A 17010-nucleotide genomic window follows, 5' to 3' on the forward strand; every position below is an offset into this window, starting at 1 on the left:
TTGGGGAATGAACCAGGGTTGTATCGGCGATGTTGGAGTGATTGGGTTAGGTGATGTGCACAGGCCAAGTGAGGATCTCCTATCGTTGTTGATTTTTGCAACTACCTGAAGGAGATAATTGTCCATAGTGTTCTTAGCAGGAGATGATTTTTTCCCCGACATGGCACAACGTAGAGCGAAAAACCAAACCCTCAGAGAAGCGGAGAGTACAGAGCAATATTCTTAAAGCGGCAAAACAAATCGACTACACCAGGTCGAGAGCAATGACACGATGCAGCACTAATTAACCCCAAGCTATAACAGTTGCTCACCTCCTGAGTTGCTAGATCCAGGCAGAGTTCCTGGCCCAGCCCAGTCTCTGCCTGTCTCGGACTGTCTTAGACTGTCCGCCCTTAGTCCGGGCTTCGTCCCGGGCCTCGTCCCGCACGCGTTCTGCTACGCGTAGGACCTTAGGTTGAACTTGTAGACCTTGGTGGTTAAGGGGGCGTGGCCGCTGCGGGAAGAGGCTACAGCTGTTCCCAAGCCTCGCAGTGCCACAGCGGTGGGTCAGCAGTCGGCGTCCTGGTGCATTCTGGGAAGGTGAGTGCAGCGCTAGTAATGCCTCTCAATTAGCCCCGGTCTCAGCGATTCAGGCAAGCTCCTGCTCGCCTACAGCTCACAGACAAACAGCAGGTATCAGCACAGTGTGGACGATCAGTAGCACCCGCGAAGCGGGTGCTGCGAAAGGTTATGGACTCTGAGATTGAGGGGGCGTGGCCCCTGCGGGAAGAGGCTACAGCTGGTCCCAAGCCTCGCAGTCCCGCAGCGGTGGGTCAGCAGTCGGCGTCCTGGTGCACTCTGGGAAGGTGAGTGCAGCACTGGTAATGCCTCTCAATTAGCCCCGGTCTCAGCGATTTAGGCAAGCTCCTGCTCGCCTACAGCTCACAGACAAACAGCAGGTATCAGCACAGCGTGGACGAAGGGTTTTGTCATTTCAGAACCCTTGTCCCTGCTGACCCTTTCCCTTTCCCGGTCCTTCTTGTCATCATTTCTCCCTCACCTGCTGGTTCGGACACCCTATGATTTACATTCGGGGTGTTGGTAACAGCTGGAGGTGGAGCCATATATTCATCAGCCGGATCCTGCGAGGCGGGCCCTGACACATATAGCAAATCCAAACTGTATAGTAACAGAATCTCTCTTATTTAGAATTTTCTCCCTTGCACCCCCTCACCCTCCCCCCTGCCCCCATCCCTCCCGACTTCGTTGATTATTTTCAACTGCGCTGGGTTTATCAAATATGCTTGCAACTTTTTCTCTTGAAAGGGCCTTATCAATTGTCTTCGTCTCCAGCGCCTTTTGACCGTCGAATGGAAAAAGTCTGGGCGTACGAAAAACGTGATCCCTTCGCTTGCCCTCTTCGCCACAGGTCTCGCTTTATCAGCTATGGCTTGCCTCAGAAAAAAATTGCCCAAAAAAATCAAAATCGCCCTTGGTTTATCTCCCTCCTTTACAGTGCATCTTATTTTGAAGGGTGTGCGATGCGCCCTCTGTAACTCCCCAGACCAATTCCAACTTGACAGTTCGGGAAATGTAGACTGAAAAAATTTGATGACATAGCCTCTTACGTCAGCCCCTTCCACCCCCTCAGGAATTCCCAGGATCCTGAGATTGTTCCGTCAGAGCCGGTTCTCCATGTCCTCTAATTTCCACTGTATATCAATAACTTGAGCGCCTTGGGACTCGACTTTACTGCTGGCTGCCGCTACTTCCGTTTCGGTCGAGACTACCCTCTCCTCAAGGTTAGAGACTCTATCCCCCACGTTAGCATAGGCTTTAGAGAGTTTTCTCACCATAGTCTGCATTTTTCTCATTGCCGCTTGGGCTTTACGGCTATCCTGGTGAGCTTCCTCTCTGTGTGCTAAAATTGCCTGGTGAATCACCTACAGGATTGGGGGATGAGTAGCTTCCAAAATAGGGCTACCCTGTAACAGCATTGCGGAGGAATGATCCCAACTCAGATCACGTTGTGGCAGCTCCTGAACTTTTGGCCCTACATTAGATTCAACTGCGGTTGCTGCAAGCTCTTGTTCCAGGTCACTTTCTGACTCTAAATTGCTGTCCTCCAAGTAAGATTCAGAAAAGGGGGTGGTGATGAACAGAGTGTCTTAAGCGCCAGCTATCGAGCGCTCACTTGGTTCTTTGCTCCTGAGGCGGAAGCCGGGAGACGCTTTGTGTTTTACTCTAAAAATTGTGTTTTTAAACTGTACCTTGCTGCTACTTGCTGTTTGCACTTCGAGGGCTCCGTGCAGCGGATCCACCGCTCACGTGACGCCCTCCTGCCGGCTGGCCACGCCCACATCCAGGCCACGCCCCCTTCCCGCCCTTCTTAAGCGCCAGCTATCGAGCGCTCACTTGGTTCTTTGCTCCTGAGGCGGAAGCCGGGAGACGCTTTGTGTTTTACTCTAAAAATTGTGTTTTTAAACTGTACCTTGCTGCTACTTGCTGTTTGCACTTCGAGGGCTCCGTGCAGCGGATCCACCGCTCACGTGACGCCCTCCTGCCGGCTGGCCACGCCCACATCCAGGCCACGCCCCCTTCCCGCCTTTACGGCCGCCTTTATTAATGTGCCAATACAGAACGCGCAGCGGACGAGCGCAGCGGGAGCGCCGACTTCGCGCCGAAGTCGCGCATAAGTCAAGCCCGTCTGCGCCCGTCCGCGGCCGAACGGGGCAAGGGGCACGACGCCATGCTCAAATTATATCATACTCCTCCAAAGACCTTATCGCCCTTCAAGGCACCTGGCCACTTCCGGACTCTGTCCGTAGACTCGTCGATTCATTGGGCCTTGCCCCCACCCTCCCTGCACTGCTGCATTCCCCGCCGCAATCTCCCCTGCCACCCTGCCTCCCCTGCCCTGACCCACCCCCCTCCACCCCAGCTCTGTCCGTCATTCTACTCAACACCAGGTCGGCGGTCAAGCATCACCACGAGCTGTTCGTCCTACTCGATACCGAGAAACCTGACCTACTGCTCTTGACCGAGACCTGGTATTGCGACACCTCCCTTCCCGCTCTCCTGGCCACCCTTCCACCGTCTTACGTGGCCCTACGTGCCGATCGACCGGCCGGCAGGGCGGGCGGCGGGGTCGCGCTAATTACTAGGTCAGATCTGCACTTCCAGCTACTTCCCTCTCCCCCTATGGCCCCTGTCGACTTCCTGGTGGCCCGTTCCCTCCAGACCGCCCCTCCTATCACCTGTCTCCTCATGTACCGCCCCCCTCAGCCCTCGCCTTCATTTCTACCTGCCTTCCAAGACCTGCTGGCAAATCTGGCGGTCAACTTTGCCTCGGTTTTGGTGCTGGGGGATTTTAATTACTGGCCCTCAGACCCACACGAGTGCTCCGCCTCAAAAGAATTTACCGAATCTCTGTCTTCCCTCAACTTTGTCCCACACATTTCTGTCCCCACTCATTCTCACGGGCACACACTTGATCAGGTCTGGGCTCTTAACCTCCCACTGGCTTCGGTGGCGGTCTCCCCTTGCCCTTGGTCCGATCACGCCCTCATCTCCTTCTCCATCCCCCACAACTCATCCCCCAAAACCCCGCTTGCCAAAAACACCTGGGCGCGGAACTGGAACAGGTTGGATCTCCCCTCCCTGACCTCCCTGCTCCACAATTCCATCCCCACCCTCTCTGGCTTATCATCGGCCTCACAGGCCAAGGCCATTAACACCTGGCTGGCTGGAGCCTGTGACTCAGAGGCCCCCTTACGACGCATCTCCATCCGCCGGCTTAAGGACTCTAACCGATGGTTTAACGACCATCTAAAAGAACTTAAACTGAGCGTCCGGAGGGCGGAGAGGCAGTGGAGGAAGGACTACAGCCCGTTACTAAAAACCCACTTTCTGACACTGTTGGCCGATTACAAATCAGCAATTCTAGCTGCAAAGACCGACTACTTCTCCACGAGAATAATGTCGGCCGCCAACAAACCTAGGGCTATCTTTGACATCGTAAACGACCTGGCGTTCTCAGATCGAGCCTCGCCCCATATCCCTCCCTCCCAGCTTCTCTGCGACCAATTAAACAACTACTTCGTGGATAAGATCACTAATATCAAGGCCAATATCCCTTTACCCTCGCCTACCTTCGTCGATCCCTCCCCCCCCCCAGTACAAAATCATTTCACTGTTATCCCTCCCCTCACTCAGGAATCCTTTCTGTCGATTCTCCCCAAAGTAAAATCAGGGTCCCCGGCGGATGTCTGCCCCGCTCGCATCCTACAGCAAATCTATTCTAGCTGCCCTGATCCCCCGATTGCCTTCCTCAACAGCGCCTTGGCACAGGGTGTGGTGACCCCGGTACTAAAAGCAGCCACCATAGTACCCCTGCTGAAGAAACCCGGCTCGGACCCTTCTATCTCGTCCAACTTTCGCCCCATCTCCCTGCTGCCCTTTCTGGGCAAGGTGATGGAACGCCATGTTACCGCGGCTCTGAGCACTCACATTGAGGCGAATGGGGGGCTGGCTTCTCGTCAGGCAGGATTCCGCCCCAGGCACTCAACAGAATCGGTCGTAGTCGCCGTCCTAGACAACCTCAGAAAGGGCATGGATGACAACAACCACCAGGCACTGGTCCTCCTCGATCTTTCCGCCGCCTTTGACACGGTGGACCATACCATCCTACTCACCCGTGTCAAGGCGGCTGGCATCGGGGGATCAGCTCTTGTCTGGCTCTCCTCCTTTCTGAGGGACCGCACCCAGGCGGTCCGTCTAGGCGACTTCACCTCCACTCCCCTCCCTGTCACTTGCGGTGTTCCCCAGGGTTCCTCTCTCTCCCCCCTTCTCTTCAACCTCTATATCTTTCCTCTCATCTTTGCTCTCCAGCAGCTGGAGGTCACCGTCTTCAACTACGCGGATGACCTCCAGCTCATCTTTGATCTGTCCCCCTCTTCTCTCTCGGTCTCCAATTTCCAGTCTACTATGACATTCATCAGGGACTGGATGAACCACAACCATCTTAAACTGAACCCTGATAAAACTGAGCTGGTTCTCACTGGTGGTTCGTCCAGCCCCTGGAACTCTCTCTTCTGGCCCCCCTCCCTCGGCCCTGCACCCTCCCCCTCCACCACTGTCAAAACACTGGGTGTCAAAATGAACAATCAGCTCACTCTTCACTCACACATCAGCTCCGTGGTCTCCTCCTGTTTCCTCACTCTTCGCACCATCCGCTCTGTCTCCCGCTTCTTCACCCCTCAGGCCCTCAAGACCATCATGGCCGCCCTGGTAATCTCGCGTTTGGATTACGCCAACGCTCTTTTCCATGGCATTCCTGCCTATAGTTTGCGTAGACTCCAAGCCATCCAGAACCAGGCGGCCAGACTGATATTTGGCCTCCCACGTCATCACCACTCCACCCCCCTCCTAAAGAAACTCCACTGGCTCCCCGTGAAACAACGTTCCCTCTTTAAAATCGGGTGCATGGTTTTCCAGGCCCGTCAGGGCACTGCCCCGGCTTTCATCACTTCACTCATCAAACCCTACGTCCCCGCAAGAAATCTTCGGTCCTCCTCCAAGTCCCTTCTCCTGATCCCCCGTTTCTCGCGCAAAAAGTGGGGTGGATCCAATTTCTCTACTCTGGCCCCTTCCTTCTGGAACTCTCTCCCTGATAACCTCCGATCCGCAACTCAGTACCTTTCCTTCCGTGGAGACTTGAAAACCTTCCTATTTAGCCAGGCTTTCCCCGCCTAACTTTTCTCCCTGGTCTTCCTTCCCCTCAGCCACTGAACCTTCAGCGCCAAGAAACCGCAAGGTGTATGCTGCGCTTTATAAGCATTTTAAATTAGAAATTAAATTAGTGTCTGAATTAAGCAGACCACTCTTACCCAGTCCAAAGATCAGGGCTTTATCCATCACCGTTATTTAGCTCACTGCACCATCCCAGCTCAGAACTTGGCTATATGCAAATTAGTCTGACCCTGGCCCAGTGCATCATGGGAACAGGGCAGACCAAACTACCAAGCCAATTCTTATACTGGGAAGGAAACAAGCTACCGGGGACCGGTTTCTGGCATTTCAGCCGTCTTCGGCCCGGCTTGCTTGAATCCTGATGGTGCAATGAGTTAGGGACTCACATCTGAGTATACCCTTCCACGCTTATGGTGGACAAAAATGATTCAGAAAAGGGGGTGGTGATGAACAGAGTGTCTGAATTAAGCAGACCACTCTTACCCAGTCCAAAGATCAGGGCTTTATCCATCACCGTTATTTAGCTCACTGCACCATCCCAGCTCAGAACTTGGCTATATGCAAATTAGTCTGACCCTGGCCCAGTGCATCATGGGAACAGGGCAGACCAAACTACCAAGCCAATTCTTATACTGGGAAGGAAACAGGCTACCGGGGACCGGTTTCTGGCATTTCAGCCGTCTTCGGCCCAGCTTGCTTGAATCCTGATGGTGCAATGAGTTAGGGACTCACATCTGAGTATACCCTTCCACGCTTATGGTGGACAAAAATGATTCAGAAAAGGGGGTGGTGATGAACAGAGTGTCTGAATTAAGCAGACCACTCTTACCCAGTCCAAAGATCAGGGCTTTATCCATCACCGTTATTTAGCTCACTGCACCATCCCAGCTCAGAACTTGGCTATATGCAAATTAGTCTGACCCTGGCCCAGTGCATCATGGGAACAGGGCAGACCAAACTACCAAGCCAATTCTTATACTGGGAAGGAAACAAGCTACCGGGGACCGGTTTCTGGCATTTCAGCCGTCTTCGGCCCGGCTTGCTTGAATCCTGATGGTGCAATGAGTTAGGGACTCACATCTGAGTATACCCTTCAACGCTTATGGTGGACTCAGACATGAGTCCCTTTCTCGCTGCACCATCAGGATTCAAGCAAGCCGGGCCGAAGACGGCTGAAATGCCAGAAACCGGTCCCCGGTAGCTTGTCTCCTTTCTGGTGAAGAATTGGCTTGGAAGTTTAGTCTGCCCTGTTCCCATGATGCACTGGGCCAGGGACAGACTGATTCGCATATAGCCAGGTTCTGAGCTGGGATGGAGCAGTGAGATAAATAACGGTGATGGATCAAGCCCTGATCTTTGGACTGGGTAAGAGTGGTCTGCTTAATTCAGACACTCTGTTCATCACCACCCCCTTTTCTGAATCGTTTTTGGCCACTATAGGTGTGGCAGGGTATACTCAGACATGAGTCCCTTTCTCACTGCACCATCAAGATTCAAGCAAGCCGGGCCGAAGACGGCTGAAATGCCGAAAACCGGTCCCCGGTAGCTTGTCTCCTTTCTGGTGAAGAATTGGCTTGGTAGTTTAGTCTGCCCTGTTTCCATGATGCACTGGGCCAGGGACAGACTGATTTGCATATAGCCAGGTTCTGAGCTGGGATGGTGCAGTGAGATAAATAACGGTGATGGATCAAGCCCTGATCTTTGGACTGGGTAAGAGTGGTCTGCTCAATTCAGACACTCTGTTCATCACCACCCCCTTTTCTGAATCGTCCTTCAGGTAAGAGCTATGCTCCTCGTCCTCTTCAGACCACTCCGCGCCTTCAGATACAGAGAAGAAGCACTCACTGGGGTCCTTCTCTTTCTCAGAGTCCTGGATACTCTTAACACTTCCTGTGTCTGGAAGGTCTAAATTATCCATTATTAACAAGTCACTGGCTTCATTACCATTGTTTGTGTCTATCAAAGGCACCCCGGGGAACCGCCGGACCTGTGGGACCTTTATTGTTGCCTGGGGGGTCTGGATACCGGTTTGCGCCGTCTCACCCACAGCAGCCAGGTTCCCTTGTGTAGTCTGATCTAATGGTTTCCGATTTTTCTTGGGAACCTCCAATGTTGGGTGAGATTCATGGCCCCCTTTGATAGTCTTCCTTGCCGGGGGGGTTTGTGGGGCGCCTGCACCAGCAATCTCCGCCTGCAGTCCCACGCGCCGTGTCTGGGCCCCCCACATACGGCTCCAGCGCAGTTTTCGTGCCCTTCTCCTTACCGCATTTTGCGAATAATACTGCAATGGAGGCAGTGTTCTGGCGGGTCCTGGCCGTATTCTGTTTGCTCTTTTTCGCGAGCTCCTCCATGAACATCTGTAACCACCGTGACATCTCCTCCTCGTCGGGTGTCACCTCCTCCATCTCAGGTTTCTTCCGCGCTGCCACTGCAGCTTTTGCTCCCGCTTTTGGAGGCATCTCTCCTGTCTTGTTTCGGAACCTCCACAAATTCCGCAAGCTCCGCAGACTCTGCCGGCTTCTCTTCGGTAGTCTCTCTTCCAGGCCACTCACTGTGCTCCGCCTCCTCAAACGGATCCTCCAGCAAGGGGTGAATGGCGTTCCAACCACTATCGCCGATCTCGATATCTTCACCCAGAGCACCCGCCAGGTACAGGCATTAATCATTTGGCATTTGGCTTTCCCGGTCACCGGTTCATAAAATTACTAATATTTACAGCTATTCCAGTTTTACACGGTTTTACTCATGCCCTCGCCCTCTCACTGCAAATGGCCACCACTACGCGGCCGCCATCTTGCTTCTTACAAGCTGCTTCTGTTGTAGTTAGGAAACTTTGAATGAATTTTTGCACAACTCAGAATTGAGGCAAACCAGAGGGGAAGTTTCCTGAATGTGCCTTCGTTTTCTGTCTGTTCAGGGAACTCTTCTGTGGACTTTAGTTAAGTTTTATAGATACAAATATGTTTTGTGAGGACAGCAGCTCATTCTGTAGCAATTATTTCAAGACTCAAAGGAGTTTTCTGATGACTCAAAGGGATTTAGGAACATTTAAGAGCATTTCCTGATGATACAAGGGAGTTTTCGGAGGACTTAAGTTTTCAGAGGAATCAAAAGGTATTTTCTGAGGACTTAAGGTTCTTTTTGAGGAAACAAAGTGATTTTATGAGGACCTCAAAGCTTCCTAGCACTTTGTGTGAGCTTAGTAGTGCCATTTACACACTGCAGCAGCGAGACCTGCTCCTTACACACTGAGAGGAGGATAACAAACCAACCTTACCTGATTAGGGTGCTTCTGACATCCTGCAAAACAGAGAAACAATCAAAGTGAAATCAGTTTCCAGAGAAGATGTTAAAGTTATGGCAGTATTTTTAGAAGTGAAACACTTCGATCTATCTACAATTAGAAAACAGTGGCTGGGGTCACATGACACGGCACATTCTGTGGCATCGCATGCCGAAGCAGAGAATGTGACATTCTGAACAAAGTCAAATGACACAGCAGAAATTGATATTCTGAATGGTAATGACACAGCACAGAGTCATTCTGAATGGAGTCACAAAACACAGCACATTCTGATATTCTGAATGGAGTCACTTGACACATTGTATCATGTTCTCAACAGGGTCACATGCATGGGCATCATTTAGGGCTTGCCAGGGTTTGCAGCTGCGACTCCTGGATTGCCCCTTGTGACTGCTTGTGCAACCCCTGGCTTCAGAGAGAGTAAAATCAGTGCCAAGGAGACAGAGGCAGCTCACCCCTATGAGAGTTGTGCTCCACCTTCGTTTTCTGCCACTTTTTTATTACATTAACAGTGAATAACCTGCCAGAAGTCCTTGTTGTTTATCCCAGTGTAGGAGGAAGTATGAACAGCAGGGAAACTAGAAGAGTGTTCTTCAGAAGAGTCAGGAACGAACAGAAGCATTACTAGAAGAGTGCCATGAAGGAGTAGTTAAGAGCTGAAGGGCTAGAAGAGTGCCCCGCAGGAGGAGGTACAAGGAAGGGGGGGCTAGAAGAGTGCCCTGCAGGAGGAGGAGGTACGGGCAGAAGGGGTACTAGAGGAGTGCATGTAGGTGGAAGCAATCTAGGAAAGGAGATCACAGCTGCAAAGGAAGAACAAAGAACTGTGACCACCTCTTGTGCTGTTATGGACTTTTGAAGGATCTGCTTGTGTGAAGCTCCCGCCAGTTACTGGATTCATTCATCCCAGAATGGGGTGAGCTGTTGGAGTGAAGAGGCTGAGATGGGAGACCCTCTATAAAATGCTGGAGAAGAACCAGATAAGAGCAAAGGATTTGGAATATTGGACTTTTTATGACACGTTGTCAATGACCCAAATGCGACGTGGCTAAATTCATGTCAGTATAAGGACTCAAACGCACTGTTTAGAGGGTGACGCCAGGTTCACAGCTGGCGAATGTAAAGTGTCCTCATCCGAAATACAAAATAACTCTGAGAGAATATAAACTATTAAAGAAATAATTGTGAAGCACTTTCTGATCAATATTTTACAACTGTGAAACCTGTGTGCGTTGTAGTGGTTCATTGATTCACAGCAAATGACTGCACCTTGATGACCACTCTCAGAGGACCAGCATTTGTGATGAAATACTCTGCAACATCAGAGCTTTTAGGAAGAGCTGAACATAGGACTGCTATAGTAATTCATGACCATCAATAATGTAAATGGTGTTTTACGTTGAATATGATTCAGAATGTGTCAAGGAAAAACATTTTTCTAGTAAACATTGAATTTTTGATATATAAAAAGAATATATTGTTTCTATTTACATGTTTCTCTGAAATTCTACCATCTTTGAAGGCACTGCTCCCCACATCTGTATATTGTTGATTGCTGGGGTCTTCAACCTTTTCTGTAATAAGACCCACTTATGATCAAAGAAAAGCTCCCAAGATACTATTATTTGTGCTGTAAAAGTGACCATGTTAGACAAGATCACAGTAGTGGTCGTCCTGTGCACGATTACCAGCAATTTGGAATGTCTCTCAATGAGTAATACATGACGGCCACAGGTGCAATGCTCCCGGCCTATGGTAATAATATTAATAATACGTCTCTCCAAAGCTGTATGAGTAATACATGACAGCTATAGGTGCAATGCCCCCGGCCTATGGTAATAATATTATTAATACGTCTCTCCAAAGCTGCATGAGTAATACATGTCGGCCACGGGTGCAATACCCCTGGCCCTTGGTAATCATATTAATACGTCTCTCCGAAGCATCATGATTTATCACTCAAATAACAGCTTTAAATATATTTTAGAAATCAATTTTTCCTCAAAAGATCAGTTCATGAGTTCTGAAACTAAATACATATTCATCTCAAATACAGGCTTCAGAATTTTAGTGAACATATATTAATTCAACCAAGCAAAAACGTCTAATTTCGAAGCCTGGGCTACAGACGAGAGCTACTTGCAGGTAGCTGGAGAGATACCAGTATCTCACAAGCTCCTCGTTGGAGAAGCCTGGTCTATTGCAATCAGAAGTCAGTAGAGTGACTGCCTTAGTGGGTGGTAGCAAGCAGAGGGCCACTATAAACCAAACGCATAGGACCCTTTGATGGTCATCAACAGATCGTCCTTGATGACCAAAAAGGTTCATCAACATGTCAGGAGTCACTTTCCTGTAATTACAAGAGAGGTTAAATCAAAAGGCAATGGGAGAGCATCCTATAATGAGTTGCGAGGTCAGATCAACGGGTCAGGGGCCACCATTCTAGCAGGAGGTAAGAGTGGTCCTCTCTTGTAAGAAGGATGAGCCTCCCTTGGACTGTGAGTCTTACTGGTCCCATTATATTTCTCTTCACTGACGCAAAACTATGGGCCAAACTTTATCTACATTGGTGGTGGTGGGCTTGATTCCCAAATTGGTCACCAGGGGAAGCATAGGTTTATTATCTATCATTTTCCTAGAAGCAGAAATGGCATTTGAGCATGTGTTTAGACTAACTGGTGAATTACATGTGTGTACGAACCAGAGAGGGATGCTCTCTTTCACTCTAGGAGGGATGCTCTCTATCACCCTCAGAGGGATGCTCTCTGTCCCCCTCCGACGGATGCTCTCTGTCCTCCTCCGAGGGATGCTCTCTGTCGCCCTCAGAGGGATGCTCTCTGTCCCCCTCCGACGGATGCTCTCTGTCGCCCTCCGAGGGATGCTCTCTGTCGCCCTCCGAGGGATGCTCTCTGTCACCCTGGGAGGGATGCTCTCTGTCACCCTGGGAGGGATGCTCTCTGTCACCCTGGGAGGGATGCTCTCTGTCACCCTGGGAGGGATGCTCTCTGTCCCCCTCCGAGGGATGCTCTCTGTCCTCCTCCGAGGGATGCTCTCTGTCCCCCTCCGAGGGATGCCTTCTGTCCCCCTCCGAGGGATGCTCTCTGTCCCCCTCCGAGAATTGCTCTCTGTCCACCTCCGAGGGATGCTCTCTGTCGCCCTCCGAGGGATGTTCTCTGTCGCCCTCCGAGGGATGCTCTCTGTCGCCCTACGAGGGATGCTCTCTGTCGCCCTCTGAGGGATGCCCCCTCCGAGAAATGCTCTCTGTCCCCCTCCGAGAAATGCTCTCTTTCGCCCTCCGAGGGATGCTCTCTGTCGCCCTCCGAGGGATGCTCTCTGTCGCCCTCCGAGGGATGCTCTCTGTCGCCCTCCGAGGGATGCTCTCTGTCGCCCTCCGAGGGATGCTCTCTGTCGCCCTCCGAGGGATGCTCTCTGTCGCCCTCCGAGGGATGCTCTCTGTTGCCCCCCGAGGGTGCTCTCGGTCAACCTTGGATGGATGTCCTGGATATTCTCTGTCACCATCATCTAGTGCCCTTTACATGTATCTACCACTCGGGAAGCTTCTTGGCTGTAAACTAATCAAACTATTTGAGCAGAGCATCACTGTTAAAGTGACAGCGTATGACCACAATAAGGAGATTTATACCTCTAATCCCATCCTAAGCCATACGGTTGAGGAATTTGGTTGCTGTTCAGGGTGTCAAGATAATACAGTCATAAATCAAATTTCTTTTGCTGGCAGGCAGCAAGTTGCGGACATTCATTTTGCACACTCTGTAATATAACCAAGGGTTACCAGTCATATTAAATTGTCACTATTCTTCAAACTAAAGAGTTTTCTGTGGCAATCTCTATCTTTATCTGGGGTGACAAAAAACTAAGTGAGCTGCCATTACCTATTCCAGATTCCTAGTTATATAGCTGTTCACCCTAACAAGAGGTTTGGTGACCACCTACATCAGGAGAAAAGTAACTGCATTAGAACAGAAATGTTTTCAAATTTCTTAGAAAAGGAGAAATTTGGTTTCTTTCCAATTCTCTCGGGTGTCGTCACTCATTAAGCTTTCCATTTCTATCTTTTAACACATTTTGCTCCTTGGTCTTCATATATTATTTACTGTCACTGGAATTGCTTGGTGTGTTGCATTCTCCCTATATATAAAATATGTAAATACATGGTTTATTAACTTGTATATCACACCGTAAACGGTCACTGTATATTTCACAGTTTGTATATTGAGTTGGGCTCACAGCATCAAGTAGGACAATGTAAATTATCCATGTCTGTAGATTGTGTGCGGCTGTCAGAGTGCGATGGGTCACTGTGCATTGACCCAGCCAGGAGATCATATGTGTTCCACTCATACATTTAATAATGCACACAAAACATGAATATGTCACTTCCTTCTTCTGTTTTATTTCCCAAACAGTATCTCACCTTCAGGAGTTCCCACGCTGGTGCCTCACACTTCTTTTCTATCTCCGTTATCAGGGCCTTGAGAGCGGTGATTTGATTGGACAGTTTTATGATATTTGCATTTTCTATCATGGACATTTTCTTCTCCATCTCCTCCAGTCTTCTGTGCAGTGCTTGCTCATTTTCTTTCAGAATCTGCCGCAGCTTTTCAAACTCAGATTCAATTTTATTCTTCTCAGTTCTTAGCTTTTTCTGTCCGAAGCAAAGAAAAGTTGTTTAGATATTAAAAAGCTTCCTACAAGCCATCCTTAGAGTCGAAGTTCAGGATGAGAATGGTAGGGCGGATAGTTCCTTCAAAAATCAGACCTCTAATGTGCTTTACCTAATTTCGGAAATGCAATCTCTTACTACCTTCCCTTCTATCGTCTTCCATTTTTCTCACATTCCTGCCCTCCCCATTCCCTCATGCATCCATGGAGCGAGTGCAAGGAAGAGAACCCACTGCAGGCAGAGACGCTCGTTCCATGGAGTGAGTGCAAGAAGAGAACCCACTGCAGGCAGGGACGCTCGATCCATGGAGCGAGTGCAAGGAAGAGACCCACTGCAGGCAGAGACGCTCGATCCATGGAGCGAGTGCAAGGAAGAGAACCCACTGCAGGCAGGGACGCTCGATCCATGGATCGAGTGCAAGGAAGAGAACGCCCTTAGGCAGATACAGTCAAACACCCAGAGACAGGCTGAAGTCAAAAGATGATGTAAAAGAAGTGGTGCCATGAAGTTTCAGCCCTTTGGGATGGAAGACACAAGATTTGGGGAGTGCGGACTGCCCCTGTCCTGCCAGCACAATGAATGCGTTTGCCCGTTCAAAATCATAAATAATGTTACAAAATGCAGAATTACCAGATAAATCAATGTTTCTGAAGGTAATTCAGCGGTTTCTGTAGAAGATGAGTGAGGAGATTGGTTAGACATCTTGTCCTATTCTAAGATAAGAGGCTGTGCGTGATCAGGTGAGGTATGTCACACTGCAGCTTAGAGCAGGAGCCTGTGTGTTCAATTCAATTCAATGTTCTTTATTCGGATACAAATATCCATAAAAGCACAGTTCAAACACCATCAACAGTGATACAATTCTTTGTTAAAAAGCACGGTACAAAGAAGCTTTGGTTAAAAGGAACTTTTGATACAAAAAGACTACAATTGTGTACAACATTAAAAAGGGAATAATATAAGACAACAATATCATAATTAAAATTTTCATGTTGATAAGCAGATAACAGCGTTAAAATGTTAGCTCATTAAAAGGGAGATGGACAGACACGTAGCAGCAACATCAGGTTGAAATGAAGTGCAATTGGTTATTAGCAATATTAGCAGCATAGCTTAAGTGCAATTACATTTTTAGGCTTTTAAGATTATCCGGCCTACAAGTAGCGCTTTAATTGGTATTCAACTAAGAAGATAGAAGTAACTGCATACAAAAGAACAATGCTATGTGTTCGAGTGCCCTTAATACATTCAAGATTGCTCATAGAAATACGTGAGCGGAATGCCGCTCTCAAAAACGAGCTGACACCGAAAATCAGATCGTCACTTTCAAGTCTAAGTATGTCAAGGTGCGCAGTTCTGTAATCAATATTAGCAAATGCCTTAAAATACGGAATCAAGTATTGTTTTGTGTACTCTCCGTAAAAGTTACTGAAAAATAAAAAATGTACTACAGTTTGATTGCTGCTGGTGCCACACGGGCAGGGCATTTGCTCAAGATTGATGTTCAATCCCAAAGGGAAGCACAGTGAGAATTTTAAAGTGCCATCCCTAAGGCGAAAAATCAGGCTCCTCCCCCAACGTCCAACACTCTTCAGAAGGTATTTAGATGGCATATGCGTTTGAAGGCTATTTAACTCCAGGAGGGACGTATACCTACCGACTGAAGGTTTCAGGTGCTCTGAGGCGTGTCTTTCGATGTTATAAGATTCATACAATGATCCCAGGAGGACTCTTTTATTCATACCCTCTAGTGCTAATGGGTTTAAGAAGATATGTTCAAGGTTCACGCTGGTTAGGCTTTTTCTAACAGCGAAATGCCAGGCTATGGATCCTCCCTTGTCGCAATTAAGGCGGTCTACAATGATCTCCCTTGTTAAAGTTGCTGCTGGGTTTAGCCAGATTTTTAGCCAAAATATAGCTGGGCGAGACCTGATAAAATCTTCTATTTAATACAATTTGAGTTCCTTATGACCTACATAATTCGGGAAGGAAATTTGCGCCCCTAGAAGTTTCCTGCAAAATCTATATTCCTCTCTTTAGATCCCACTGCAATTTATAAAACTCCAGACTTCAGCGCCATATGTGGCGGTGGGGATACACTGCGATTTGTAGATCTTTAATAAGGGTAAAACTACTTCTGCCTATTTTGGTTGAGGGAGACTTAGAATAGAGTTAGTTGCTTTTAAAAACTTACTTCTACTATGGGCAGCATGGGGTGCCTAAGATCCAGTGTCAAAAAATACTAAACCCAAATAGGGAAAAGTGCGGGTGCGTAGTAGGCGTTCATGACCTGAGGTTATTGAATTGATACAGTGTTTTTTGAGCCACAAGTCATTATAAAGGATTTCTTAAAATTGGTGCAGAGGTCTAGGTCTGCCATAAAGGACACAAAACCCCCAACTAAAGTGCATAACGCATTCGGAGTGCGGCCCCTAAGGACCGCATCATCCGTATATAAGAGCGCAGGAAGTACATTTCCATTGATTCTTGGTACGTCATTAGGGAGTTCTGACAAGGCATTATGTAATTCGTTTATGTAAAGAATGAATAGGAGAGGGGCCAGTGCACATCCCTGTCTGACCCCTCTACCAATAATGATGTCCCCTGAGACCTCCCCATCATTACTGATCCTTACCCGCGCCTTCAAGTCCCTCTGCAAATGTGCCAAAAGGTAAACCAGAGCCTCGTCCAACCCATAGTTTAAAAGGACCGAACACAAGGGTGACCTGTTGACAAAATCGAACGCTGAGGTAAGGTCCATGAAGGCCAAATAAATAGGTGACTTCTGTGCTATCGTATACTTGCCAATAATAAGATTTAAATTAATACACTGTTGGATTGTTCCCAGTTTGCTTCTGAAACCCAGCTGGCACCGATTTCGAATTGGTTCCTTTTCTGCCCATGTCCTAATTTTGTTAAACACGACCCTCCCTAGGATTTTGAAGGTGTTGTCAATCAGAGAGATCGGTCTATAGCAGCTAGGATTAGATCGATCTCCTTTTTAGGTCTCGGCCTAGCATTACACTGCGCAGCAGTGTTCGCGCAGCCGAGATTTAATGTAAACAGTGTATGGGGGCTTGAACCCGCCCCTCTTCTCCATTGGCTGGCTTCCTAAATGGAGGCCAGCCATTGGAATAGAGGGGCGTCACTCCATTTAAGCCCCGTCTTTTTGTGACTGAGGGGTGTGTTTTTGTGTTCTTTCTCTCCCCGACGTCATCGGGAAAGAGCACGCCCCTCATCACGCTGCCTACATGCGCCAGTCAGCCCTCTGATTGGTGTTCCTTATTAACCAATC

At 48.8% G+C, this 17010-nt stretch overlaps 1 protein-coding gene across 1 annotated transcript in view; it reads right to left on the bottom strand.

Annotated features, from left to right (window-relative positions):
• LOC147710144 (E3 ubiquitin-protein ligase TRIM11-like) overlaps positions 1-17010 on the bottom strand; it is a 188138-nt gene that overhangs the window by 108167 nt on the left and 62961 nt on the right. Inside the window, exons 3-4 of the mRNA XM_086920838.1 lie at positions 13467-13697; positions 9008-9030 (exon numbers count right to left, since the gene is read on the bottom strand). Coding sequence (XP_086776964.1) covers positions 9008-9030; positions 13467-13697 — 254 coding nt within the window. The remainder of the gene's footprint in view (positions 1-9007; positions 9031-13466; positions 13698-17010) is intronic.

This window comes from Lissotriton vulgaris, chromosome 5 (genome assembly GCF_964263255.1).
Source record: "Lissotriton vulgaris chromosome 5, aLisVul1.2, whole genome shotgun sequence".
Lineage (NCBI taxonomy): Eukaryota > Metazoa > Chordata > Amphibia > Caudata > Salamandridae > Lissotriton > Lissotriton vulgaris.